This window comes from Rhamphochromis longiceps, linkage group LG11 (genome assembly GCF_057381845.1).
Source record: "Rhamphochromis longiceps isolate RC_006_pf linkage group LG11, R_longiceps_female_GT1.1, whole genome shotgun sequence".
In the NCBI taxonomy this organism is placed as follows: Eukaryota; Metazoa; Chordata; class Actinopteri; order Cichliformes; family Cichlidae; genus Rhamphochromis; species Rhamphochromis longiceps.
The window spans coordinates 21,379,429-21,401,045 of record NC_140567.1 but is presented as its reverse complement, the minus strand read 5'-3'; the positions used below and the strand labels follow the sequence as shown (position 1 = coordinate 21,401,045).

Here is a 21,617-nt window from a genome sequence, read left to right as displayed (position 1 = left end):
GACAAATGTGAATGCAATGTTACTTATAAGCCTCTACACTAACATGGTGGGTATTACCACTGTGTGGCTGTAAGTGCAGCCATCACACTGAGATAAAAACCTTCCGGTCTCATAAAGTTGCCTTTTAAATGGGCCTTATCAGTTAAAGATCTATACCACTGCTGGTGGTGTCAGTCAAAGTTGAACTTTTTGCCCTATCCATAAACGGGTGAAGTGATAACAACTAACTTGAGCCAGTTAGGATATGAAGGAGTGCCCTTATAACGCCATCTAATAAGGACAGTCCAAGGAATGCTATCTCCTGGTAATGATAACACTTAATAAAGCAATAAAAGGACTCCAGAGACAAAATATAAACTAAGAGGCAGTTTTATTGCTGGGAGTTACAAATGAAAATACAAAATACAACGTCTTGACGTGGCAAGACATGAACCACATACACAGAACTTCAAGCTAGACACAAGAAATGAAACAGGGCACACAGCGCAGAGAAAACTCAGCGGCAAGACTGACATGAAGACTGACGACATGACAAGAAACAGAAGGAAACTGAGGACTTAAATACACGGGGGAGGCAAAACAAAACATAACACACGCAGGACAAGAGACTATCAAAATAAGACAGGAAGTAACACACAGTAAGACCCAGACTAAGACATGTGAACTAGACAGTGGGATATGACCGGGCTGAGGAACAGAGAAGGAGAGAGGGACACATGGGGAAACATAGGTAAACATGGAGACGAGGCCGACTTTCACAGAAGTCAATGAGGACAAAACAAAAAACATCAAAAGCAACCTAACAATGTCAAACAAGACTAGAGACTCAAGAGTAAACCGCACAAAGCTCAAACGTAAATCATCTTCTTAAGGTAAAAATGCACAATAAAAATCAAAATGCTGGGTCAAAAATTCAGGACCATGACCATGATGCTTTCCAAGCAAATACTCAAAACACCAATTACCTTCTGTTTTGCAAGATGCTAGAAATAAAGCAAGTGCTTGTTGGCACTGATGTGTGATGTCCATGTGAGGGATTGTGTGTTTTTGTTTGTTTTATTGTGACATCCACAAGAAAATAGCTACACACCTGGGAATACCATCAGCTGGAGGGCACTGGAGTTACAGACTTTAGAAAGAGTGCTGAACAGGCACATGCACAGATAGACCCCAGGTGGTGCTCAAGCACCTGACCCTTTGGGCAGGAAAGTTTTTTCTCCCACATGTGTCTATTTTATAATTTTACATTTTAATTTCAAAGTAGTCCCATGGCATCAATTCCTAATTGAAAGCATGTAATGCCCAACAATTGTGTTTTTATAATTCTGCAATGCCGTACACCCCCTGGCCCCTGCATCGCCTTTCCTTGTTGTCACAATCAGTTGCTCGTGCCATTGAAGAGCTCTGAGGAGCAGCGTCACATCTCAGACCTGCTTTTACTGATTACAGACAGGTAACATTAGTGTCTGCACTGGCCTCATCCACATTTGTTATTGCTATGTAATTAAAAACCTCTAAAACACATCAATTTAGGCAGTTAAACATTAGCAATTATACCGCAAAATTAGCTTATCAAATGCAAGGTACTTTAAAATGCACAAGAGAAGTCACTTTCACTCTTTGTATGACAGCAGAAATAATTACGTGATCATTAGTCTAATATTTTGGAATGTTCAAAACTGAACTATTATCAGTACCATTGTTCATTACATTATTATTATCATTATGAATGCCTTAGTGTAATACAGAATAACCATTAATTATCATGTACAACGTTAACTTTGAATTTACCGATGACAGCTCTATGCGAACAAAGGACATGTTATAAAACAGCAAGACAGAGATCGACAGCAGGCGTCCCTCTTCTGTCCACGATCACGCCATCAAACAGTGAGGAAGATGAAAGAACAAGTAGCTTATATAAGCAAGTAATAGCTGTGGTCCTGGATACCATTCGATTTTTTAATATATATGCCACCAAAATTTGGCCTTTATTGTGTTGTTAGCTATACAATGTAGCATCAGCTACAACTCTTAGGCATCACTTTGAGAATTTTCCATAATAATTTCATATCTCACTGTTTTATTTCCCTTAGTCAAACGTTTTGAGCTCATTAGTCTCCCGTTTATCAGTTCATGGTTTAGTTGAGTAGTAGTACAAACCAAGGAAGTTTCAACTGAACTGACCTTCACCACTGTAGAATTATCATCATACTGCAGATTACAGCAAAAAAGAAAAAAGTAGGAAAAAAGAAGAAGTGGATGAAGGAAGTGAACACACTGACACAGACAAACCGCCAGAAATGGGGAAGAAGTATATAAAACTCAAACTTTCACAGCATTCACAACTGCTGCACAGACAGTACCAGACACAGATTTCAAGGTAAGTTGAGACATTCAAAACTGGCATGTGTAAGAACGTAACCTTCATTCTGTTATATACAAAACTTCATTTTGTTTTTACAACGAGCAATACAGGTGAAGTATATAATTTACGCCTCTATTGTTTATTGTAGGAATCCAAAGCAAGCAGTAAACTGGTGTCACTAGTCTTGAGAATAATTCGAAAAAACTCCATTTATATAATTAAGTATAATTTGTGCTTGTATTAGATGAAGCTGTTCCCTGTACTGGTGATGCTGACAGCATGTGCTGCAAGACCTCAAGGTATTTTGGTTTTTTCTGAACAAAGTGAATACAACAGCAGATTTCTATGATGTTCATGTATTTTGTTATTCACTTTTAATGATACTTTGTTTTTTAATGACGTTATTAAAATTTCTAGCCAATCTTTGTAACAAGACTGAGAAACAAAAAGGATTTACATACATTTAAAATTTGTATTTTTAATGTTGTTTCTTTCTGGCTTCATGTGAATTTGACTCATTGAAAAAAAATTGTATTTCCTTCTTTTAAGTTTTCTTATTAATCTTATTAATTTCTTATTAAATCTGAGTGTTGGCGGGACCCCGCGCACATGCTTCTCTGTGTTCATAATTTCCTGCATTTTCCTTTTTCGTAAAAAAAGCAAAACCACTTGAAAAGTGTCTTCCTCTTTCTCTCTTCTCAGATTTGTCTGGTAAAATGTTCACTTTCCCACTGGAATCCAACAGAGCTCATGTGAGGCTGAATGCGTCGAGATTGGATTTCAGTTCTTTAACACTCTGTCACAGGTAGCAATGAATATGTATGCATTTCCTATAAGAAGCAACTGTATCTCTGATTGTGAAATAAGTCATCCTTTGCCATGCCTACAGATCATTTACAGACCTTAAAAGAGACCACGTTTTGTTCTCTCTGGCTACACCTGTTCATTCCAATAACTTCCTGATCTTCTGGGATGGTACAAATAAAGAGATTGAGCCCCATATCAAGGACAGGAAAGCTGAATTTGGAGGACGAGACTACAAGCCAAACATGTGGCACTCTATCTGCACCACGTGGGACTCTGAGTCTGGACTGGTGCAGATTTGGTTTAATGGGCTACCTTCGATTAGGAAATTTGTCAACACTGGAACAAACATCATAGGACCTGTTATAATAATTTTAGGACAGGTACATGTTTTATTGATAAATTATAAATACTTATTTAGATTCAGTCAGACGCTGTATATACTAATAATGTACTATATGTACTATAATATACAATGTAGTTTTAATCTATTGTATCTCAAACACTGCATTCTTTACAGGAGCAAGATTCCCACGGTGGCGGATTTGACATTAAGCAGTCTTTCGTTGGCATGATGTCTGACGTCCACTTGTGGGATCACATCCTTTCCTCCTGTGAAATTCAAAACTATGTGGATGAACTAAACTTCACGCCAGGGAATGTGTTGAACTGGAGCGCACTGGAATTTGAGATCATAGATAGAGTACTGATAGAAAATAAACTCATGACGTGTCACTAATCAGAAAATTACAAAGTCAAAAATCTGGTCAAAAAAACTACTTTGTTTTTATGTCCATCATAAAGAATATTTGATGATTTTTTTTAAACCCTTTTACGATAATCATATGAAAGCGTTACACTGGTCGCTGTGATTACGTTACATGTTGGTTAATTCATGAACAACATTGAGAACAAAAACTGGTGAGCATAAATATAAAAAATAAAAAATAATTTTACGAATTTCTAATTGTAAATTTATTGTAAAGTGAACAATTCATCAACTTGTGCTATAAATGTTTTTCTAGTCAGTGCATGACAATAAAATGTATAAAAAAAAAAAAAGAAAAGAAGAAGAAGCTTTTTTTTGCCAAAATATCACCATCAGCACTGTGTCACAAAGTGCAATCGACAGAGAAGTCCAAACTTCTCCATTAAATCTGAAAACTCTGCATCTCTACTTAAGTATTTCAACTTAATCTAAAAGGTGGTGTTTTAGATGTCGCCCTCTACTGGCCCAAACTGATAAATGCAGTTTTTTTCCTTGTTTTGGCTTTTTAAAAAATAATCAGATCGTTCGAGTACTATTTGTGTAATTTTATGATTAAATGGACCTATACCATATACACAGAAGACTCTGGGATTTTTATTGTTTATGTGAGTAGTTCCTTTTTGACAGATGCCCCACAGTGGTGCAATCTGTGAAACGCACAGATGAACACACACTGTGTAAGAACACTGAAAGCTGTGTTTGTTTTATTTGTTTAGATCAAACATGACAAAACACATAAAAGTGTTTTTAGATTACCATAGAGCTGTTTAACGCACACATCTATTAAATCTTCATGTATTTACAATACAGAAATGGCATTGCCATGAAAATTGTGTTGCTATGTTCAGTTCAAATGTTCAAACGATCAATGAGTGTAAGTAAACAAGTCCAAGGAGCACATGCAGGAGCAAACAAGTGCTTTGCTAATAAAATGGGGGGAAACGTGCACTCACGTGGACTTTTGATTGCCGTGCAGGTCGTTCTTCAGCCAAACAAATACTAACTGTCAATAAAAGTCAATAAAACTACTTCTGCCTTTCATGCGTCCAAAATCAAAGTGAAAGTACAGAGACTTGATCTGTAAATGACTGCAGAATATCAGCTCTGGTAGAAAAACAACTCACCAATCACCTCTATTTTTGATATTTTTGTTGGGAACTAAAGAGAACCTCTTGAAGGCCCGATTCTTAGTGTTAGTGACCTTCTGCATTTCCACTAAAAAATAAATAAATAAATAAATTCAACAGTAAATTTGCATTTCTTACATGTAACTTAGCACTGGCTGGAATTAAATAGGACACAATAATGCTATAAAGTGCGTAAGATATTTTAGTTTGGACCAAACTGTAATGCAACTGGTGACCAAAGTAGGACTTACAGCTTTATTTACACTCTCCCACTTTCAGAGGCTCAAAGGAAGTTTATCAAACTAATATAAGGATTGTTTTAATATGACAATAGGATGAAAATTCTTTACTGTCTGGAATCCAGAACCCATGAACATGTGTGTTTCCTGGCTTTAGATGCTCTCCAAGGCCTTTATAGCAGCCACATTCACTTGCTGCTTGTTTGTGGGTTTTTCAGCCGTCAGTTTTGTCTTTGGAAACTGAAAAACTAATTAAGTCAAGTTAAATTTGGTTTAATCTGTCCAAAGATTTGTTTCCTGTGCATGCTCTTTTACATATTTTCTGGCAAAGTCTACTCAGCCATTTTTGTTCCAAGTGTAACCAGTTGTTAGCACTTTGTAAACTCTCTACATTTACGCTCAGGAAGGTTTAGCTTGATTGCAGACTTTAAAAATAATATATCTGCTTCATTGAGATTGTAGTTTCTTAACAATGGTCTTCCAGGCCTTTAGGCATTTAGTGTGCAGCAGGTTTATTTTATTTTTCACCCTGATGATGGTCATAAGATGCAAGAAAAAGCTACCAAATTACAAGTTTAACACTTTGAATTATCTCCAGATCTTTTATCTGTTAAATCTGACATGAAATATTGAATAAACAGATCTGATTTGGCCATGAAACTACTCATATAGATAATACAATTTTATATAATATATAATATTGTATTATACATTGTCGCAGGATGCCCTGAGCTACAGAAAACTTATTTCTAAGTCAAATATTAAAAATCTAAGCAATGTTTGATTTGTAATATGAGTAGTGTCTTTGTATTAGATGGCACTGTGGCTTCTATTGTTGATGCTGGCATCATTGCTGCCAGTCCTAAAAGTACAGAAGATAAATATTAAAATGAAACTCAAAGAAAATTCATGCTGATGAAAATTGTGTGCAGGATTTAGATGTGTTAAGTTTTAATGCTTGTTATCGCTTAGTGGTTTGATTTAAGGATGAAACTAACATTACTAGATCTTAAACCCATGCCTCCTACAGCAACAGCAATAGATAAATTATACAGGTTGTCCATAATTGTATATCTATTGTCTTATAGACTGTATTTTGACTTTTGGCTGCTCCATAAATTCACTGACTTGTTGTGCACTAACAAGGAGTTCACCAGGCTAAGTAAACAAGTCCAATGTCCAAAGGCATGTCAGAGATAATGAAGCTTTGGAAAACATAAATTTCAGAGTGGATTAGCGGGAATTTTGGCAGCTCACAAGGACGAAGTTCATATTTTTGGTAGAGCAGCTTTTAAAATGTTTAATGTTTCAGAGAAGACGTGCATCTAACTATTATATTCTATCATATACTTCTATAGACTGTTTTAGACTGAGATATGACAACAACACAACTCATTTGTGTGTCTAGAAAGGAGGGAAAAAAATGACGGCCAAGTCCTCACTAAAGCAAAAGTACACTGAACTACTTTTGTTTCACAGGGTAGATAATGCTCATTTCAATGCTCTAAAGTAATATTGTTTTAAAGTAATATTGTTTTAAAGTAATATTGCTACTACAACTGCTTCCTCTTGCCCATAGTGGCCATAAAGAGATCTCAGTTAGACAAAATAACAGGATCTTTCAATGGTGCACTTTTGTACAAAATGCCTCTGTGTTACTGGACTCACTGTCTATGGTCATACAAAGGAGGGAAAAGAACTTTCGAAAATATCAATTTAATCTGACTAACTCAGACTCCCAAGCTTTATGGTAGCATAGAAAGAGGACTATGGAATTCACTTTTCATTGGAGAAGAGACCTCTTCTCAGCCATTATAATTAGAGCAGTAAATACACAATGTCATGTGAAGCATCCTTTCAGAGACTTGAAAATGTGACCCACATGTTTCAGATGTTAGAATGACATCGTAATACATTATTTTTACTATTGCTTTCATAAATCCTAGTGCAGTCGAGCGCAATAGGTCACCGAGTGCAGTAAACTGATGGATTTTACATTTAACACCTTTTTTTTCCTTCACAAAAATGCAACTATATAGTATTCAATGAGTAAATGACATGGTATATCAAAATGTCTATTAAGTGTTACGGGTCTACTGTTCTGTGGTAGCAAGTTGTTCTTCCATTTAAAATTGGTTGAGAAATTTTGAGACTTTCAGCCTAATGAGAACATTAAATTACTGGTTTTGGCTGCTGGTCCGGGGATCTCCTGCCCAGGCCTCCCCAGTAGTAACAAAACAAGTACAAGTACAATACTTAATTCTTTTTTTAACCAGTGTTTGATAGGATTTTAGAGAATTGACTAGAATTAATTATACGTTTGCTTAAGTGTGCTAAAGCTCTTTCTGAGACGCGTTCTCTTTTTGTAATTCACTGTAAGAGTTTGAGGCCTTAAAGGAAGCAATTATAAAGTAGGTGAAATTGGGGGTCAATTAATCAGAATGGTTAAAATTCCTACAAAGTTAATGCAACACTTTGGAAAAAACCCTTGTATCAAAATCTGTACTCCAGTCATGTTGATTGTTTGATTTAAAATCCAGAGGTTGTTTACAGAGGTAATATTACAAAATGTGCTGTGTTCTTGATCTAAGGGTAGGACAAACCCAGAGTCAATGACCTCAATGAAGGAGACCTATTTTCACCAACAAACACTGCCACTATAAAACTCACTCCCTCGCTGGCCTCATGCAACACAACCTCCTGAGACTGAATTCAAGGTAAGACATGATACACAGGGCAAATTAAATTAATGCTTTCCACACAAAAGTTTTAAAATTTTTCTGCCTGCATTATATATTATAGCAGGTTGCCTTAAGTGACAGACACCTTATTTCCATACTAAAGTTGAAAGGTGAACATTTGAGCAATGTTTGTTTTGAATTATTGTATTTTCTTTGTATCAGATGGCACTGCTGCTTTTACTGGTGACGCTGACAACATGTGCTGCCACTCCTCAAAGTAAATTTATGTATTAAGTCATTAAACACTACAGGGAGTGCAGAATTATTAGGCAAATGAGTATTTTGTCCACATCATCCTCTTCATGCATGTTGTCTTACTCCAAGCTGTATAGGCTCGAAAGCCTACTACCAATTAAGCATATTAGGTGATGTGCATCTCTGTAATGAGAAGGGGTGTGGTCTAATGACATCAACACCCTATATCAGGTGTGCATAAATATTAGGCAATGTCCTTTCCTTTGGCAAAATGGGTCAACAGAAGGACTTGACAGGCACAGAAAAGTCCAAAATAGTGAGATATCTTGCAGAGGGATGCAGCAGTCTCAATATTGCAAAGCTTCTGAAGCGTGATCATCGAACAATCAAGCGTTTCATTCAAAATAGTCAACAGGGTCGCAAGAAGTGTGTGGAAAAACCAAGGCGCAAAATAACTGCCCATGAACTGAGAAAAGTCAAGCGTGCAGCTGCCAACATGCCACTTGCCACCAGTTTGGCCATATTTCAGAGCTGCAACATCACTGGAGTGCCCAAAAGCACAAGGTGTGCAATACTCAGAGACATGGCCAAGGTAAGAAAGGCTGAAAGACGACCACCACTGAACAAGACACACAAGCTGAAACGTCAAGACTGGGCCAAGAAATATCTCAAGACTGGTTTTTCTAAGGTTTATGGACTGATGAAACGAGAGTGAGTCTTGATGGGCCAGATGGATGGGCCCGTGGCTGGATTGGTAAAGGGCAGAGAGCTCCAGTCCGACTCAGACGCCAGCAAGGTGGAGGTGGAGTACTGGTTTGGGCTGGTATCATCAAAGATGAGCTTGTGGGGCCTTTTCAGGTTGAGGATGGAGTCAAGCTCAACTCCCAGTCCTACTGACAGTTTCTGGAAGACACCTTCTTCAAGCAGTGGTACAGGAAGAAGTCTGCATCCTTCAAGAAAAACATGATTTTCATGCAGGACAATGCTCCATCACACGCGTCCAAGTACTCCACAGCGTGGCTGGCAAGAAAGGGTATAAAAGAAGAAAAACTAATGACATGGCCTCCTTGTTCACCTGATCTGAACCCCATTGAGAACCTGTGGTCCATCATCAAATGTGAGATTTACAAGGAGGGAAAACAGTACACCTCTCTGAACAGTGTCTGGGAGGCTGTGGTTGCTGCTGCACGCAATGTTGATGGTGAACAGATCAAAACACTGACAGAATCCATGGATGGCGGGCTTTTGAGTGTCCTTGCAAAGAAAGGTGGCTATATTGGTCGCTGATTTGTTTTTGTTTTGTTTTTGAATGTCAGAAATGTATATTTGTGAATGTGGAGATGTTATATTGGTTTCACTGGTAAAAATAATTGAAATGGGTATATATTTGTTTTTTGTTAAGTTGCCTAATAATTATGCACAGTAATAGTCACCTGCACACACAGATATCCCCCTAAAATAGCTAAAACTAAAAACAAACTAAAAACTACTTCCAAGAACATTCAGCTTTGATATTAATGAGTTTTTTGGGTTCATTGAGAACATGGTTGTTGTTCAATAATAAAATTATTCCTCAAAAATACAACTTGCCTAATAATTCTGCACTCCCTGTAGGTGTGAGAAATCTGGTCTGGTTATCAGCATCACGGAAAGTTACTGATCATTTTATTAATTTATTTCTCTAATTCCTTTAAGACCTGGAAAGTAAAATGTTGACCTTCCCAGAAGCGACAAACACAGCTCACACGAAGCTGTTAACAACAAAACAAGATTTAAGTGCTGTAACTGTCTGTCTCAGGTAATGTTGAATATGCAAAATCAAATAGTAATAATAATAATAATAATCATCATCATAATCATAAGCATCATCATGTATGTCAGTGTCTTGTCATTGCTTACAGATCCTTTACAGACCTCAGAAGAGGCCACCCTATTTTCTCTTTGGCAACATCGCTTGCTTCCAATGACTTTCTGATATTCAAACTAGATGCAAGTGATTTGTTTGATCTGTGGGTCAGGGACAAAAATGCTGAATTTGCATTGCAAGACTACAAGTTGAACACGTGGAATGCGATTTGTTCCACTTGGGATGCTACCTCTGGAATAATTCAGCTGTGGGTAAATGGAAAGCCTTCCAGCAGGAAATTCGTCAGCTCTGGATTCAACATCAGTGAACCCATGTCTATTGTTTTAGGACAGGTACAGTTCAAACTCACTGTGACTGGTGTACAGTTGCTATATTAGATAAAGTACAGTGATTTGGTCTGAGAGGTTAATTATGTTAGCTTAGCACAGAGCGATGGGGAAACAGAACAGGCTGAAGCTCTGGATCTGTAACCAACATACTAGTGCTTCAAGTTCACTTTATATTAAAGACAAGAATTAAAGTGAAAACCACAATTTTATATTTAACAAAAAGAGTATAAGACCTGACAATACTTGTCTGGAACCTGTGCTGATATCCATAAGGAGTGCAGCTCCAAACTTCCAGTGAAGCATTTTTCCTGGTTTGGTTTTAGTATTTTTGGGATCAGCATTGCTTTAGATTTCCCCATTTCCATTTTATGTAGGTACTATGCTAAGGTGACTCAGACTACTTACAGTGGCTTGCAAAAGTATTCGGCCCCCTTGAACTTTCCCACATGTTGTCACATTACAGCCACAAACATGAATCAATTTTATTGGAATTCCACGTGAAAGACCAACACAAAATGGTGTACATGTGAGAAGTGGAACGAAAATCATACATGATTCCAAACGACAAACACAGCTCACACGTGTTTGTCACGTAATTATTCAGCCCCCTTTGGTCTGAGTGCAGTCAGTTGCCCATAGACATTGCCTGATGAGTGCTAATGACTAAATAGAGTGACAATGTGACAAAATGTGGAAAAGTTTACAAGCCAAACCACTGTACGTTGGACAAACAATACTATTATTATGTTATATAATTAAAATGTTTCGAAATTTCACAGCATTTATTTATTTATGTTTTCCAAATATTCTCATTCTCCTTATTTGTGACATTGTGTCAGTCAGAAACAGTGCAATATAACTGTTAATTCAACTCTTTGCCATTTCTCAGGAACAGGATTCCTATGGTGGAGAATTTGATATTAATCAGTCTTTTATTGGCATGATATCTGATGTCCACATGTGGGACTACACCATGTCTTCCTGTGAGATCCAAAACTACTCAGATGAGCTGAGCTTCACTCTGGGGAATGTGCTGAACTGGAATGCTCTGGATTTTCAGATAACAGGAAGAGTGTTGATAGAAGACAAGCAATACCGTTACTGTTAATACTGTTAATACCAATTTTATGCCCAATGTAAAGAATTTTTCCAATCTATACTATTAATATGTTACACAATAAAAATGGTTTTAAAGCGTATATTGCATTTTTTATTACATAGTTTGGAGTTTTCAAAGCTGGGCTTTGTGTGTAATGTATTGATACGTACCCCTTTTTCTTCTCTGTTTCATTTGTAAGAATGAAATGCACACTTTTGTGTCACTTATAATTGACAAGATTGTCAAAACAGACTCTACTCCGCATACTCTAACTTATTTCTATAACCCAAAGACATGAATGTTAGTGACTGTTGATTCAAACTTCGCTATAGGCGTGAAGGGGAAGTTTTCAGATTCCTCGGATCTAATCCCATAAGTTGTAAACACACGTGCGGGAAGTAGGAACATGGAAATTTACAGAAACAATGACTGCCATAAAAAATTAACCATTTACAGCAGCAGCCATGGTATAAAAGGAACCATTCTGCACTGTTAAAAAACAAACCATTCACAAAAGGACCCAGAGTATAGAAGGCTCTATCCTGACACTGTATCCAAGGTAAGATATGATTTTCATATTGAAACAAAATGTATTGCATGTGCAGAAACCCTTTTACGTGTATTGTGGTGCGGATGATGAAAGTGACATCAGATTTGTTTGTATCACCAGTACCAATAAACAATGTGAATTGGTATGTTTGCATGTCTTTGTAGATGCTGCTGGTGCTTCTACTGGTGATGCTGACATCGTGCACTGCAATCCCTCAAAGTACCTTCTATTTTTTTTTTTTATCTTAATTATTAAGTATTTAACATATGCAACCAAAATTAATAACAATGAAGGTGTATTAGACTTAGAGTGTGTAGCCTACTGTGTTGATAAATACTAACATTAGAGGTGTCCATGTTTACCATTTTAGATATATACTCCTTCATCCTTATTCAAAAGGAAAGCAGGAATAGATGTCACGGTGCTGGGTCGGTGACCTGGTGTTTCAGTTTTTTGTATTATTATTTTTGGTCTTGGATTTCATCATGGTGGCTTATGACTTCTAGTTTTGTATTTCTAGCACTCAAGTTCTTCTATGTTCTGTAAATTTTTGTTCCTGTGTCCTCGTGTTCAGTGTAGGTTTAGCTCAGTGTCAAGTCTGTGCCTGTCGTGTGCTTCCTGTTTTACTTTGAAAGTCCTATTTCATGTTAGAGTTTCTAGTTTCGCTTCCCTTGGTCTCGTCATGAACTCCCAGTTTAGATCATCCTTCCTAGTTTGAGTTTTGGTTTTATTTTCTAGTGCTCAAGTATTGTGTTTCTCAGTTCCTTTTCTGCCAGTGAATAAAAACTGCCGCCTTCGGGTTTAATACTGCATCTCAGTCCTGCATTTGGGTCCATAGACTGCCTGCTACACAGCTTACGATGACAAGAGACAGAATATGTTTAAACACCACACCTTACGTTCACTTGGCAAAACTTATGGCTAAACCAATTTTCTTTCCTTTCAAATTCTATACCTATTATTGTAAAAAAAAATTTAAAATTCATTTGATACTTAGTGTTAGAGGCAGGGATTAATTCCAAATATGTCAGAAATAATCAAACAATGGCAAATATTAATATGCAGTGATCTGAGTTTCCAGCTAGAATGTTTCAGGGCACACAGATATGGGCAGGTATTATGGAGGGAAAATTCGAGCTTTTAAAGGTTGCATTTAACATTTTCACTACCAATTAAATTTGTATAGTTTCATTTGAATGCACATTGGTAATGATAAAATATTGCATAAATGAAAAATCATATTGCATAAATCATTGAATGTCTGCAATATGTTTTCCAAAAAAAGCTCATTATTCTTCTATTAGACTTTTTGTCATCTGTCATAAAAACATAAGAGTGAAATACACCTGCTAATTCATCTCTCGGCCATTTCTCAGGAACAGAATTCCTATAGTTAATATTTAATGTGAATGTGAAGTGTTGTTGTATTGTGAAGCATTAGCTGCACTAGTGCTGTTGCTCTGTGGAGGGCAAACTTTGCCGTAAAGACAAACAGCTTCAACAAAAATCATTCTTCTGTTTTGATTTTAGATTTTCTCAAATATTCTTTTATTAATTCATTTTTATTATAGTATGCTGCTTATTACTTCCTTTTCTATTTGCATTATTCATATGTTTCTCTATTTTTTTAAAGATCTGGCAAATAAAATATTCACCTTCCCACAACAAACCAATACAGCTCATGTGAGGGTGACTACATCAAGACAAGATCTGAAGGCTGTAACCGTGTGTTTCAGGTATTTTTAATTAAACAAACTGAATTAAATAAAGAAACATGTAACTACCGCATATCAGACTATTAAATCCATTTTTCACTGCTTTTAGGTCCTTTACTGACCTCAATAGAGACCATTCCTTGTTCTCTCTGGCTACACCCTCTGCTGACAATAACTTCCTGATATTCAAGAAAGCTGCAAATGGCTTATTTGAACTGTGGGCCAGGGGCAAGTTGAATACAGTTGAAGGGATTGCCTACAAGTTGAACACATGGCATTCTATTTGTTCCACTTGGAACGCTACCTCTGGACTCGTGCAGCTGTGGGTCGATGGAGTCCCCTCAAGTAGAAAATTCACCAGCTCTGGATCCAACATCAATGGACCCATTATCATTGTCTTAGGACAGGTACCTTTACAAAGCACCACACATAGAAAGCTTTTACTTTATCTTCAAACAAACAGACACTGACAAATATAATACAAATTCAAAATTTGATCCATTTGTTCATGTTCATGGACATGTGGTTCATTGCGGCATAAGAGCGTTTATATTTAGAGTATGTTTTGTGGGCTACATGTTACATCCAATATATGTATAATATACTCTGGGGCTAGAAGAAATTATACATTTGAATACTAAAACACATAAATGAAATACTCAAAGTTTATTAGATCATACAATTTAAAGATGTGTCAGTGATATCACCAAACTGTTTTTAGCCAGTGATTACAGCTTGACTGATGTCTAACTGTAGATGATTTTGCTTGAGACCATACAGTTAGGTATATCAAAATATAACAATACATCTTCTAATTAAAGTCTTTGCCATTTCTCAGGAACAGGATACCCATGGTGGGGGATTTGACATCAATCAGTCCTTTGTTGGCATGATATCCGATGTCCACATGTGGGACCACACCCTTTCCTCCTGTGAGATCCAGAACTACTCGAATAATCTGAGCTTCACAGCAGGCAATGTGCTGAACTGGTATGCGTTTGAGTTTCAGACAGTTGGAAGAGTGCTGATAGAAAACAAACAAGAGTTGTGTCAATAGGCAAGAATTCTGAATTCTTATAAGATTTTAAAAATCAATATCTGAAGTTGGATTTTATGTTTAAGTCAAAGGTTTAAATTTTAATTTTCTGAAAAAGTACAAAAACTTTACTGTCTATGTGTTGCAATGTAAATGTATATATCTAAAATCAAGTCTTTTTTTTAAGAATTTTTACTTTTCGACACTATTTCTTTGTTTTTTATATTTGTCTGATAATTTTTTGGCGTAACTGCACTGTTTCTTTGATCTTTTTGTTGTATAGTGAGTGCTGCATTACTGACGTAAAATTTTACAGCATATTTTTGAAAATGCTCAGTGTTGAAATAATTTTTGACAAATATGTTATCTTTTTATACATATAACAAATTGTGTTACTGTTTTCCATTTCAATTATCTATGTATGTTTTTTTTACTAATTGTGTACTGGAGGCATGATCAAAGCAAGAAGTTTTGCTTTTTATAATAACATTTAAATTCTATTCAATATGCATTAATTTCATATGTATGTCTTTTGTAATAGTATGATAATTCAACACTTTTACTGGACAATCGCAAAAAAAGCAGGAGAACTGGGTGGTGTTATAAATACCATATTAGTGGACCGTGGCCAGAGGTCTCATTGTTGAAGAGTGTCATGAAATCAATATCCTTAGTATCCTTATTTTCCTATTATATTGTTTTATGTACTTTAATAATGAAGGCTTGTAGAGCAAGGCCACTTTTGACTCACAAAGTGCTCAGCCAGACTGAAAAACAGGAAGTTTTAGTGCACAGGCATATTAATAGATAAGACACAGAAAAGAGGAACTTTGCCATATAAGCAATGTTTGAAACTGTGTGACGTGTAAAGTACCAAAATAAAACCTATATGAGGCACAGTTTATGATTCTAATGTTAGAGATCCTGCAACTAGAAGTGAAAGCTAAAATGCTGCAAATCATTCTGCCTTTACTACTTATTGAAGTTTAGGGCCATAAAGGCTGAGGTCATAATGTAATATAAATTTATATATCTACAATTGTTATGTGAAGGCTGTGTGCACGCAGGGGTGGTGATATGAAGGACCCAAAATGCAGACTCACAGAAATCAAAGGTGAACTTAAATACAGCTTTAATGCTGAACTCCAAAAAGTAACAAAACTGAGACTCCAAGGTAAACTTTACACAGACAGAACACACAGCAAAATAAGGGTAGATCGCGACAATGACAAACTGAAACACAGGGCTTAAATACATAGAGGGAGCAATCAGGGAATGGACAACAGGAGGGAAACACAGCTGGGGCATATCAGAACTGACGAGACAAGGAAGCGTAAACTGAACACACTGAGATAAGACAGAGACCTTCAAAGTAAAACAGGAAACACATAACACAGACTGAACAAAGACACAGACTCACATGCAGGCACTACAACAGAGGGAACAGAGACGTGGGACCAGGGCAGACACAGACACTGACTGGAAACGGGGATATAGTGGACAGGGGAGACAGCAACTAAGGATTACACATTAAAACAAACCATAAGACATGACTCTAACAAAAACCCAAAGACTAGAAATTATAAATAATATAATAAACTCAAAAACCCTGGGTCAACAACCCAGGCATCCTAACAACAATAGGGAAATAAAAACTCAGGTCTGCCTCATTTTTAAGAACTTTGAAAAGAAAAAACTTCGATTTTCTAAGATGTTTGTTTTTATGTTTGCCTGAAAACAGCCACAAACACAATAGTGCACCCAGGAAATAGGCTGAAATGAATAATAGAAGAATAATTCAATCCAAGTTGGTGCAAAGGGATTGTAAATTGTGTGTGCAGGTAACATTGTTAGATGCTAGATAATGCGATCTCAGTGGCTAAATGTTGAGCTTTGGGCAAAAAAGGTGCTGCATGTATTGTCGTGTAACACCAGACTCCTCTCTCTCTCATCTTCTCTGCACTCAATCATTTGCATGCAGATTTTGGTCTTTGTGCATATGAGGTTCTCCTTGTGTTTTACAGAAAAAAATAGCAAAAAACCTCCTGTCTTTTCAGTGCGTGGTGAGCTACAAAGACATGAGGTCTCATGTCACAATTCAGGTTGTTTGCGCTAAGTTTCCTCTCACACACACACATGTTGTATAGCCCTGTGAATGTTACAGAAAATAACATGAATCCTGCTTACCTGATGTTGCCTTTGGGCTCTTCCACAGAAGACTGTTATTTGCCCTCTGGCCCACACATGGTGACCAAGCTCTCGACATCAGTGATGATCCTTAACATGATGGCTGAAATTGCAAAAGTGTTTGTGAAACTAGTCATAAAAAAAAGAAAGAAAATGTTTCCAGGGATCCGAATAAAGCAGGTGTGGTGGTAGTGCTGTAGAGGTCCACAGAGAGATTAACTTGAAACAGAAATCAGCCAAATTTAAAAAAGGTATTGTGCATTTTATGGATTGAATTACAAACTTTTTTGATCATTTTGCACACATACTTTATGTGCATTTGCACTAAATATCCACATCTATATGTTTTTCTTTATTTTTTTAATTTGATATAGAACTAAAATATGACACACTGTTAGGCTTTTCATCGCCACTTTACGGTAACATACTGGCGTCACTGTTGCCAGCGTCATACCATGACGCCGTGTTACGGTAGCTTACCGTTCTGCAGGATGATACCGTTTTTTGCTGGTGTGGTATAATACTCTTGGACAAATTATGGTAACGCACCTGTAGCCTTTTTTTACGGTATCTCACTGGCGACAGTGACGCCAGTGAGATACCGTTATGTCGTTATGTCGTAAATTACGTCAACAAAGTAACATCATACTGTGATTAAGAAATTGGTATACTACCGTTTATTCACGGTATGTCACTGTAAGCCCGCTGCAAGGTAATAAACTGCAATATATTAACCAGTAACTTACCGTTATCACGCATCATCAGTACCAAAAATATTCATCTCTGCTAGAGGATACCGTGTCCCAACAGGCGGTCGTTTGCTGTTTAACAGGTCGCAATTTACCGTAATTTCAGTTAACAGTAACATACTGTAAGAGACTGGAGGGTTCCAAAAAAATTGGATGGATGGATGGATGGATAGATACATAGACACTCACAAACAAAATATAATTCATGTGCTTTACACCACTTTATTTCAATTCTGATTTTTCCCTGCTGAAATACACATTTCCAAAATCAAAAACTGAAAAGAACTGAAAACATATTTTCATTGAGGAAGCATTTGTTTTTACTAAACCATGTAATCCATTATTTTCTCAGATGGTTGTACAAACAATAACGATATTATGTCATATCCATATCATGGCAGACAACATATGCTCAAGTGTTGGGTTTTCTTAGTTATATTTTGTAGGGTCTTAAACCTACAATGTAAAGTGCCTTGGCATTCATTTTGTTGGCACCATACAAATAAACTGAATTGTAATGAATATAATATCAAGCCCCACACTTCTGCCTTTATATACACTTTGTCCAAAATACTGGCTCACACTACCAAATCAATGCACAAAACAGGGTCCACAAGGACATGGATGAGCGTGTGTGGTGTGAAGGAACTTGACTGACCTGCACTGAACCCTGATCTTGCTTTGTGGAATGAGTTCATTGATTTGTAGGGTGAGCCAATACATGTGACAATTAAAGTGTAAGTAGCTGAAATAATTTTTAACAAACGGGTAAAAGAAGGGAAAAAAATCAAAACTGTTGCACTCAAAAAACCTATTGGACAGAGACAGCGTCTTGCAAGATGGCAAGAGAGCTTGTCTTCATTGTTGTTCGTCTTGTGTAAATGTCCAGAAAGCATGGGCCATGGATCATCTGTGGAGACACAGGTAACAACACATTGGATACTTAAATTATACAAGAAATTCACTAAAAATGGCCAAAACACTTACCTAATTTGAAGTTCTCCACTCAAATTCAGTAAGCCGCTGGAGGAAAGTTGTGACATGAGGGTTAATGTGAACAACCTTTCGCTTCAGTCCTTCTGCTTGTCCCAACCTTGGAGGTACATTTTGTTCCCTCTTCAATTCAATTCAATTCAATTCTATTTTATTTATATAGCGCCAAATCACAACAAAAGTCGCCTCAAGGCGCTTCATCAGGGTTTATCCTTACAAAAAACCTTGCACATGCTGACTCCTGGTATTCCAGGTTCAATACATAAAATGAACCAAAGAAGACTGACATTGCATCAGCAAAGATGTTCTCTTTGTCCAGCTCAACAATTACACGCCCCTCTGCACTCACCATCCAGCAGGTGGCGGTCATTGAACTTTGTCCTTAAATGTATAGGGGCAACATGTTGTCATTATGCAACATAAAATAATTTCAGTACTTCACTTCTTCACACTGTCTTGATAGTCATAAAGCAAATAGCTATGTGCAGTTAATTATTAATGGCCTTATGTACATAAGTCCGTTTTAACATATTATAATTGTACATAATTGGGAATTATTCTGCACATTAAACACACCTAACAAAGAGTCAGCCCAGTTAGATTACCGGAGATGAATCAACTGTATGGTTATTTAGGAGTTTATAGTTTGTGCTGCTGTTAAACTTTACAGTATTGAGTTCAGTATTTCTGCTGTTGGTCTAGCTAGACTACTATGTTGATCAGTAATATGAAATGTGAAATTTGATATTGTTACTTTGCTGGATTCACTGAGACACATGTCCAACAACCTTGGTTTATAAAGGAAATTACAGAAATTTGAGCTAACAAAACAGAGACTGGATACCTGTGTCCACGAAAAGCTCCTGTGCCAAACAGAAATTTTAATATGGTCTAATCAGCTCTATTTCATGAATGACTTCTTACCAAGCATAATCAGCCTTGGGGTGCTTGGCAGGCTTTTAACATGCAAACTGAACAATATAAATTTGCGTGCACTGAAGCCACAAAATTTAGAAATACACATAGTTGTAAAAGTTCAGTGACCAATTACCTTTCCTAAATGGCAAAAAATAAGAGTATTGTCAATAGGGACCAATTCCCAGTTTTTACATGATCAAAATTATTCACAAAAGGCTTCAGTAAACAGAAAATGTGTGCCGACAAGAGAACAGTGCAGAAAAATGAAAAGATATTTGAGCTCGATGCTTTAATGGGTTTAACATGACTTAGTCAGCACTCCGCACCGTACAGGTAGTACAAGCACACCTGAAAACACTGACCAGCTAACAGCTTTAAGCATTTGGGCGCAACCTCGGTAGTTCACCTGTTGGAAACGTCCAAGTTTCTATCAATTCTCATAAATCCATCGGCAACTATTACCAAACTAGTCTTTTGACTCTCCACATTCATAGCTATTGACATTTTGTCTTAGCATTTGAATGAAAATATCCGGGTAGGGTAGCTTAAAAGTCAAAACAAACAGTATTAGGAACGCATTTCGGACTTCTCTCGAATAAGTGAAAAAAACACTTGGTTCCGATCAAACTTTAATCAGTCCGTTTTAGGGAAAAAGTGTGAAGTGGTTTCATTTAATTTTGAGATACTCCCGCATGGATGAGCAATTTGGAGTCTAGCAGAGTTATCACGAATAGCATATGATCTTCAGATATAATCCAATCAACCTTGCATTTAACCCGATTGAACATCCAGTTACCTCTGACCAGTGTTGGTCAAGTTACTTGAAAAAAGTAATCAGTAACTAATTACTGATTACTTCCCCAAAAAAGTAATCCCATTACTTTACTGATTACTTATTTTCAAAAGTAATTAATTACTTAGTTACTTAGTTACTTTTTAAAAACCCGATTTACAACCTGAATAGGTGATAGAGTGATAGATCTTTCAGCCTAATTCTACTTTTTCTACATACTCCATCATACAAAATGTAATCAAATGGAAAAGTCTCTTTTTTTAACTTGTTTTATCAGTTTTAATCTTTTAACTTTATGCATCAAGCAAAAATTTAATTATATGCAACATTCTGACTTGAATAAATTAGTTTAACATTGAAACCTATTTTCTGCACATTCCAGCACATAAAATAAAATATTTTTTGTGTTTACACTCACTCTTTCAAATAGATGCAAGTAAAACACAGCAGAAAATAAATAAAGTCAAAGACTCTGCGGTGCTGTTGCTCTATTTTCACCTGTAAAGCAGGACTAGGGTAGGCGGAGGTTTACCCTGGTGCAGGTGTGCCGCGGTCAGTTGAAGAATCCGCGAGTTTCTCTGTGAGTTTCCCATTACCTCGTTGTGCACTCGGTGCTTGCTTGGAAGTTTAGGGGTTTTTTTCGCTGTAAAAAGAAGTTTTCTTCCCACGCACAACGGACGCTAATGTTTTTGTCACTTTTTATGGAATCAAACTCAAAGTAAGGTCAGTACTTCCACGCTTTAAACGCTGCACGCTCATACTCTCTCCCACAATCGATATGTTGATCTGCACACAGCTGTTGTCACTAACGGCGCACTCGCTTATGTCACTGTCGTGAGACATTCTCGTTTTAGTAACGCAGTAACACAGTAACGCAGCGTTCCTACGGGAAAGTAACGGTAATCCAATTACCGTTTTTGCAATAGTAATCCCTTACTGTACTCGTTACTTGAAAAAAGTAATCAGATTACAGTGCCCATCTCTGCCTCTGACTACTTCTAAGTTGCACATGTTAACGGTTTCATCATCACTCTGTGCTGCAGCGAACTGGATCTGTGGCACAGAATAGTTGATGGCCATGTTGTTCTCCTGCTTTGCAGCTTTATTTGAGAATTGCGGCTTAAACGTGCAAAACTAA

General features: G+C 36.9%; 3 protein-coding genes across 3 annotated transcripts; all 3 read left to right on the top strand.

The window, feature by feature from the left end:
* Window positions 1–2,333: 2,333 nt before the first annotated feature.
* On the top strand, window positions 2,334–4,550 carry LOC146659021 (mucosal pentraxin-like). The gene is made up of 5 exons (XM_085421816.1): window positions 2,334–2,383; window positions 2,613–2,667; window positions 3,071–3,173; window positions 3,258–3,555; window positions 3,693–4,550. The coding sequence occupies exons 2-5, from the start codon at window positions 2,613–2,615 to the stop codon at window positions 3,909–3,911; spliced, it is 675 nt and encodes a 224-aa protein (XP_085277942.1). The 5' UTR covers window positions 2,334–2,383; the 3' UTR covers window positions 3,912–4,550.
* Window positions 4,551–7,982: 3,432 nt separating this feature from the next.
* On the top strand, window positions 7,983–11,632 carry LOC146659020 (jeltraxin-like). Its single transcript, XM_085421815.1, has 5 exons — window positions 7,983–8,024; window positions 8,211–8,265; window positions 9,939–10,041; window positions 10,145–10,442; window positions 11,329–11,632. The coding sequence occupies exons 2-5, from the start codon at window positions 8,211–8,213 to the stop codon at window positions 11,545–11,547; spliced, it is 675 nt and encodes a 224-aa protein (XP_085277941.1). The 5' UTR covers window positions 7,983–8,024; the 3' UTR covers window positions 11,548–11,632.
* Window positions 11,633–13,690: 2,058 nt separating this feature from the next.
* On the top strand, window positions 13,691–14,860 carry LOC146659019 (serum amyloid P-component-like). The gene is made up of 3 exons (XM_085421814.1): window positions 13,691–13,824; window positions 13,913–14,210; window positions 14,642–14,860. Exons 1-3 carry the CDS (start codon window positions 13,700–13,702, stop codon window positions 14,858–14,860), a joined length of 642 nt encoding a protein of 213 aa, XP_085277940.1. The 5' UTR covers window positions 13,691–13,699.
* Window positions 14,861–21,617: the final 6,757 nt, after the last annotated feature.